The sequence below is a fragment of the Electrona antarctica genome (assembly GCF_951216825.1).
Source record: "Electrona antarctica genome assembly, chromosome: 21".
Classification (NCBI taxonomy): Eukaryota; Metazoa; Chordata; class Actinopteri; order Myctophiformes; family Myctophidae; genus Electrona; species Electrona antarctica.
Window position 1 is genome coordinate 19334683 of NC_136802.1, and position 8349 is coordinate 19343031.

Genomic DNA, 8349 nt, shown 5'->3' on the forward strand with positions numbered 1-8349 from the left:
CTATGGCCTATCAAAATCAGTTATCTATAAGTAACCTACAAATAAAATGAAAATAAAAAAATAAAAATTGGGGTCATGGACTAATAGGCCTATAGCCTATAGCTAGTAGTAGGCTAGTAGGGCAATACCGTATAGTCTATATATTTGGTGGCTGGATGGCAAAATGTTTCTCTTAGCGTTACAATTGTGATTTTAATAATAGGCCCTTAGTCATTCTGACCTGACTGGCACGCATGTGCACGGGTAATTTTAGAACTGCGATTCCGGGCCGATGTCGAGTCATATTGTATAGGCTTTACTCCAAAAAAACTGAATTTTGTGGTGATGATAATAGCACGTACAGCACGCACATCCCCGAACAGGCCTGTAGTGCTATATGCTCTGACTTGAAGCAACATAGCCCCGCTACAAGAGTAAATATCAAGTGATAAACAACACAATATAGTCCTAATAGTTGGCATGATGTGAGTTGTAGGAGTCAGACTATATAGCTTATAAATATAGGCCTAATAGACATATGTAGCTTTAGAATGTAGTAAAATAATCTTACATCGTTCAGGACCTGCGCCGTTCAGGATCGGGATGCAGGCTCCATCGTTGCATCGAGAAGAAACCAAATTTATCCTTTGTGAAGATGGAGGAAAATAGAGAGAAATCACCCGTGTGTAAAAACACCGACCGACCGGACGGGGTTTTTCAGCCCTCTATAAAAAACAACGCAGGCTTGGTGGGCCTGTCTGTCAAAACCCGATCCTATAGTGGATCTCTATATATATAGACCTATAAAGACACAGTCACAGGCCCTGAAAAACACAGCAACACGCGCAGCTAGGCAGGTGCAAACTAGACAAAGTCACGGTTTGATCGCTGACCGTTTCTTCTCCTTATAATTCTCTGCTCCGCGAACCCAGATCATGAATCGAAAAGGATGTGTTTTGTGCTGGTCGAGGAGGAGGAGGAGGGGAATCCCCTGATGGTGTTTGTTTGTATAGCAGCGATAAATAACAGGCCGGGCTGTTTGTTTGTAGGTGTTTGCTGCTGCTGATGATGATGATGATGAAATGGCAGCAAGTAGCAGACAGCATCATATAGCCTGACTCATCCCGCATCAGTACCACTACCGTAATGACACGTGTAGAAACGCAGCATGCACACTACACCCCCCGCCACCCACTCACCGAGCAACATTTAGTAAATGTTTAAAAGCATATAACATGTGCAAATAAATGTTAAATAAATAAGACACTTTGATGTGGCAGGAGGGAGATATATATATATTAGCCTATTATATTCATAGCCTATTCACAAGCCTATTCACATGAGCCTATAGGATATATGCTGGAACTATTTATAGCCCATACTATTCCCAAATTTGCAATTGCAATGCCCTGCAGAAATGTTTATTTATTGATATATGTTTTTGTTTTTGTTTAAGAAGAGCCCATGCGTTGATTTAAGCCTAAAATAACTGTAGAACACATTGATCATTGATGACTGTTATAGGCTACCATTATTTGTGGGTTGTTTCAAAGATAAGGACGGGTTACATCAAAAGCTCTAGGCTACTTTAGTTGTACTTGTGTTGTGCGCACCAACAACTTATTTACGATCGCTCAGTGCGTTGTCACCGAACGGAAGTATAGACGAGACGATGCCGGTAGATGTAGTTTTCTTTCACATCCACGAGCTAGTTGTAGTAGGCTATAGCGTTCTACATCTGCACACCCACCCTCTATCTTTCTATAATAATATGTGTGTGAGTGTGCGCGCGGTTATAGCTATACGCACGCCCGCGCAAGGCAGAGCTGATGAGAAGAGAGAGATCAGATAAAGTGATAGCGAGATGAGAGGGCAAAAAAATAGAGAGAGGGAGAGAGAGAGATAGTTCTGTTTACACATTACTTCGGCCCTTTTAATAGCCTAAATTATTTCGTTTAGCCTTTTTTCATTTTTGCTGTCTGTAGCTTAATAAAGTGCCTTTGAACTTTTCAGACAGACGGTCACGGACACAGACAGACAGACAGACAGACAGACAGACAGACAGACATGAGGGTTGTTCGTCCCAGAGAGAGACGGCTCCAGGGCGGCTCAGTAATACGCGCGCATGAGAGTGACAAACAGCTGACACGCAGCGCGTGTGTGTGTGTGTGTGTGTGTGTGCGCGTGCGTGTGTGTGTGTGTGTGTGTGTGTGTGTGTGTGTGTGTGTGCGCGCGTGTGCGAGGACGATGATGGCGCAGACTCGGAGATGTGCACACGGACACGCCACAACTTGGCCGTAGGAGATAACGAGCGACTTTTTTTCTCTCTTATTTTTTCTCTTTCTTTTGCGACGCTTCAAGTTCTCAGGTTCCCTTTAGTTTAGATGAGGACTGCTGTTGTTGTTGCACAGATCGGTGCACAGAGAATGGACGAAATAGGAGGAAATACGCACACAAGACTTTTATGGTAAGTTAAATAAAGAGAGAACACATTTCTTCTTGACAAATTGACAACCATATGCTGCTTAAACATTTCCCACCACTGTCTATCTAAAAAAAAAACATGTCTATCTTTTAAACGTTTTCTTAACTTAAAAAAATATAGACTACCCTACAATTTAGAGTATGCAGTCTGTCTGTCTGCAGTCATCAAATCAAACAGTCAGTCACCAAAACGCTCCTGATGGACTTTTATTTGACGGCTGTGAGATAGTGTGACTGACTGACTGATAAAGCGCATACATTGATAACGTCCCCATTCAACAACGTGAAGAACGTCTGGTGATATAAAATACATATAGGCCTACCTAATCGTTTGTGCAAATTGTGCTCCTTCACACAGACAGACTCAATCATCCAGAGATAGATTAATTCCATTCCAGAGCCACAGCCATTGCAGCCACCATGCAGCAGGAGCGCCTGTTGAAGGTGCTGGTCATCGGGGACCTGGGAGTGGGCAAAACGTCCATCATAAAGCGCTACGTGCACCAGGTCTTCTCCCAGCACTACCGAGCGACCATCGGCGTGGACTTCGCACTCAAAGTGCTCAGTTGGGATCACAAGACGGTGGTTCGCCTGCAACTATGGGACATTGCCGGTGCGTACTACAAGTGGTTTTCAACCTTATATGTAACCTTCATATCATCAAGGTCCATTATGTTTTCAGCATTTGAGCCACGGACCACCATTTGTTGAGATTTAGACTTGCTGACCACAAACTAAAGACACAATTCCATTCTCTAATTTATGTAGACTTCTTGTAAATTAAGTAATGCAGATCTTTACAATAACTTAACTCTTGAGATCGTAAAATGAAACCAAATGGACCCTATTTTAGACTCTCAAAAGTTAAAGAACTAATAAGGGTCCATTTGGTTCAAACTCTCCATAATTTTGCTGGGGACCACCTGGAACCCCCTCAAGGACCACTGGTGGTCCCTGGACCATGTTGAAAACCACTACTGTAGGGCGGGCTATTGCCTCCTCCATGCATGCGTAATCAGGGACGAATAGTTTTCATAATCCTCATGGGGGTTATGAAAACCCGTGCCGCCGCCGCCCCCCCTCCCTCAATGCCTGATCTGCATGTGTACAAGGGACAGGCAACGCGGTCCACCCCCCACCACCCCCCGCCCCGGACAGTGAGGAAAACAGACGTGTTAAGGTGCCAGACTTGGATGGTTAGAGCGGCGCGATTACATACAAAGTCAATGCAAGACGAGAATTGCGCGAACGGGCGCGACCTGATGCGGCACAAACGGGACGAACCAAGGCGAATATATTTTCAGGTCCAATTCCTCATGGGGGCCGAGATCCCTGGTCCAATTCCTCATGGGGGCCCTGGCCCCCCGGCCCCCACAGACTCTACGTCACTGTGCGTAATAACAAGCCACTATGGCAGTGGTTCTCAACCTTTTCAGACAGTCTGTGAACTCACCCCAAAAATCATATTTGAACTGGGGACCCCCCACCCTGACAAGCACATTTGGACTTGTAGGAGTTGAGGCATTAGGCCTAGTACATTTTGTTTGATTCATTTCCAATGACAAATATCGTGAAAATAGTTGATCTATATAGGCTACATCATTTTGCCTCATTCTTTCTCATGTAATATTTCACAATTTGGCAAATTTTACATTTTTTTATAGTATCGTTTGTAGCATATAGTATTGTATTGCATTTTTTGTGGTTAAAAGTCCTTTAGAAATGTGCAGATAGACATGACTTACACAGACACGTATGTTGGTTTGTCTACTGTTGAGTGAGAAAACAATGTTGCACGTTAAGCTAATGATTTGGGGATCCCCCTCCCTGACCCTGGGTCCAGTCCACTATGGGAGGTGTTATGAGAAGAATGCGTCTGTTGTATTTTTTCCACTGTGCAGGGCATGTAGGCTATAATGGTTATCAGTATGCCACTCCTCACCACACTTAATTTGATTTACATACCTTCAGTACCCCCCCCCCCCCCCCCCCCCCCCACACACACACACACACACACACACACACACAAAGACAGTATTTATATATATATATATATTTTACCTTGAAGCTCCCTCCGTGCTGAGCATATATGCCGAATGGTGTTTAACCACATGACAGACTGATAAGACATTTAAAAAGCCACAGAGAGAGAGAGGTGGACTTCGAACCGACCGGTGGCCTACTGACATAGTTTGACTGTAGAGATAGGCTGCAAGTGGGTGTGGAAACTCAGAGAATATATGTCCATGTTCATATATGTTCATGTGTGCAGACGCACACGTGAGGAATAACATTGTGTGCATGTGCGTGTGTGCGTGTGTGTGTGCGTGTGTGTGTGTGCACGCGCATGCTTCCTACGTGTATAAATAAGCTTTTATACTGGACACTAACTTCCCTCACATGCTCCTAATATACTGGTGAATCACACAGGAAAAGTACTAGCACACATACACACACACACACACACACACACACACACACACACACACACACACACACACACACACACACACACACACACACACACACACACGTACACGTACGCGCATGTGCACAAGCGTACGCACACACACTCACTCATGACCCTTCATGACTTCAGAGTATTGCTCGGTATAGAGCTTTGCCTTCTGGCTCAACTCTCTTTTCGTCACAACAGTGCGGTACAGCGACTGCAATTTGTTTTTTTATTTTAACCGACAATACGACTTTACTTCAACACAGTTAGTGTTTAATGAATCACTTTGTGTCTTATATTCTCCTCATTGCAGAGAGACTGTTGCTTCCACGTTAGCGTGCCGTGCGGCGTGCGCTAATCTCTTTACTGACACATCGGTGGCTAAAGAACCTTCACATCGGTTGGCTGTGGGGTTGTTTTGTAGGCTACACTTTGGAACTTTGCTTACCTCATCGTGGCTTGGGAGGGACCTGTATACCACATGTTGTCTCTTCTGTTCTCTCTAATTTAATGTTCCTCTCGACTCGTCTGTCGCTGTTCTGTCTAAAAATTTACATGAAAATGCCCTAAAAACCCTGAAACAAGGCTATGTTTACCTGATAATGTGGGAATTACAGAAACTGGTCTCAAGGGTCATCAGTATGTCCGTACACGGACAAACGTTTCTGCTGCAAAGACTTGGCCGCGTCCGTAGCAAACATTTGATCTTCTGTTTACCATTATAATGTTCTTTTTTTGATCATAAGACCGAATTACTGAATGTCAAGTCTCCAGGTTGCACACCACTACTAGAATGTGTTTGTGTCGATACGTTGACATTATAACATATATTAAAAATCACACCCGTGTGAACTGAGTGGTGTAAGGTCTTATATAGCCTGATCAGCTGTGGTCTGACGTAATGTCTGAGGTAATGAAATCACACCCGGGTGAACTGGGTGACCGTAGCAACCATGCTCATTTTTTTAGCACAGACAGACAGACACGTATACTAACAAAGCCAGTCGTAGGAGTGGTTTACACCACTCAAAAACAAGAAATGATGACATAGTCATATTTGACAGGTGAAACAAGTGCTGTCTCCGTTGTTGTGCATCTGTCCCCCTTTATTTCTTTTTTCCTCCTCCAGTTAGCTGGTGTTATCAGGTTCTCCGCTCCACGCTGCTGTGTTTATATAATGTCTATGCAAAGTATGCATAGTTTCAGTGTGTGGTCTGGGTGCAGACTTCCGCGGTGCGAGTGTCATAGCTTAGGAGGCAGCCAATCATGACTAGGTCGCTACTACGCGATTGGCTGGCGGCGTTTCAGCGACATTTTAGAGTATGGGGTCAGACTCCCATGGGCTTAGGTGGCGTTTCAGAGTATGGGGTCAGACTCCCATTGGCTTAGGACTTGAGCCAGCCAATAAGGACTAGGTCAAAAAGGTCCTCATAGGGTCCTCATGGAATCGTCATAGCCAAACCGAGAGGATATAGGTCAGGTTTCACCTGACAAAAAAAGTTAATAAGAATTGATAAGAATGAAATGAGCAAGGTCACTTAATACAATCACTGGAGGGTGATTGTAATGAACCTCCATCTCACTACAGTCATTGACCATCAACAATCATTTAGTTTCAGCTTAAACAGCAGTCCTCCTTCAGCCTTTCAAGCACCTTTTTTGACCTTATCAATTTCTAATCACTGGAGCAATTATTGTTGATTTCTTGTCCACATTTGGAGTTATATCATGGCAAGGTAACTACCCAACCCAAACCTCTACCAAAGTGGTATTACCCTTTAAGTGCTTAATAGACTTTCTGTTATGATTCACACACACACACACACGCACGCGCACGCACGCACGCACGCACGCACGCACGCACGCACGCACGCACGCACGCACGCACGCACGCACGCACGCACGCACGCACGCACGCACGCACACACACACACACACACACACACACACACACACACACACACACACACACACACACACACACACACACACACACACACACACACACACACTCTCTCTCTCTCTCTCTCTTTCTCTCTCTCTCTGTCATATACACATCATCATTCATATTTTGTTGTCTACCTACCACAACGGAATAGCCTGCAGCTTTATCACATAATTCATATCTTTGTCACTGTGTCTGCTTCTCTCTCTCTCTCTCTCTCCCTCTCCCCCCCCCCCCCCCACCCCCCCATAGACACATCATCATTGTTTACCTACTCTAACACAGCCTACGCCCTACAGCTTTTAAAACGACATTTCGTTAAGGTTGTCATCTCTGATTACTTCCTCCAGGCCAGGAGCGCTATGGCAACATGACACGTGTGTACTACCGCGAGGCTGTGGGGGCGCTGGTGGTCTTTGATATGACCAGAATGTCCACCTTCCAGGCTGTCCTCAAGTGGAAGGGTGACCTGGACTCTAAGGTACAATATATTAAACCTGAGTGTGTGTGTGTGTGTGTGTGTGTGTGTGTGTGTGTGTGTGTGTGTGTGTGTGTGTGTGTGTGTGTGTGTGTGTGTGTGTGTGTGTGTGTGTGTGCGTGTGTGTGCGCGTGTGCGTGTGCGTGCATGCGTGTGCGTGCATGCGTGCGATGAGAGAGAGGGAGAGAGAGATGAATCTGTCAATCAATCAACCTATAGATTCTCTGAAGCCTAATTAACCTTGCCGGTTAATGATGGGATGATGATCAGATGCTCAATTTGAATGTAATAAAACCCCAGGGCCAGAGGCATTGCACATTTGGTCAACGCTGTATGCTTGGAACATCTGTTTTTGTTCTTAAATGCTGAATTAGACATTGTATGATTAATCACGTTTTTAGTGTGGGCTTTGGTGATCATTTGTCCATGAAGCGCATGCTGCGCACCTGGTCTTGAGCTGTTAATATTCAGAATCATGTTTCTCGTGCAATCATTTTACATGGTGCTCTCAGGCACATGTAGCCTAGACAAACATTATATAGAGCAAGATAAGAGGATAAAGTATAAAATACTAAAATAAAAGTAAATATAAGTAAGTATTAATATAATTATTATTATTATTATTAATAATAATAATAATAATAATAATAATAATAATAATAATAATAATATAATTATTAATATAAAGGAAACATGATAACAATATGAATATCAATATAATTCTTCAGTGGAAAGGAGATGTGGGCTCTTTGATGGGGTGGTCGAACGATACAGACAGAAAAGATTAACTCGGAATGGGAAGTAAGCGAATAAGAGAATGCCAATCTGCAAGTCCAAAAAACTGCATTCTTATGCTGCACTCTATCACTGGCAGATAGAAAATACAAGATACAAAGCTACACAGCATATTTGTAGCTTTGTATCTTTGTAGCTGAAGTTGAAGCCAACTCAACTTTCTTTTGTAGCTTTTGTAGCAGCTACAATTTCGAAGTGCACGCACGCACACAC

The 8349-nt window shown here is 43.9% G+C and overlaps 1 protein-coding gene across 1 annotated transcript in view; it reads left to right on the forward strand.

The window, feature by feature from the left end:
* Positions 1 to 2332: 2332 nt before the first annotated feature.
* LOC306914619 (ras-related protein Rab-38) overlaps positions 2333 to 8349 on the forward strand; it is a 10735-nt gene continuing 4718 nt past the window's right edge. Inside the window, exons 1-3 of the mRNA XM_079491740.1 lie at positions 2333 to 2446; positions 2822 to 3076; positions 7214 to 7344. Of these exons, the coding sequence (XP_079347866.1) occupies positions 2884 to 3076; positions 7214 to 7344 (324 nt within the window). The 5' untranslated portion in view covers positions 2333 to 2446; positions 2822 to 2883. The remainder of the gene's footprint in view (positions 2447 to 2821; positions 3077 to 7213; positions 7345 to 8349) is intronic.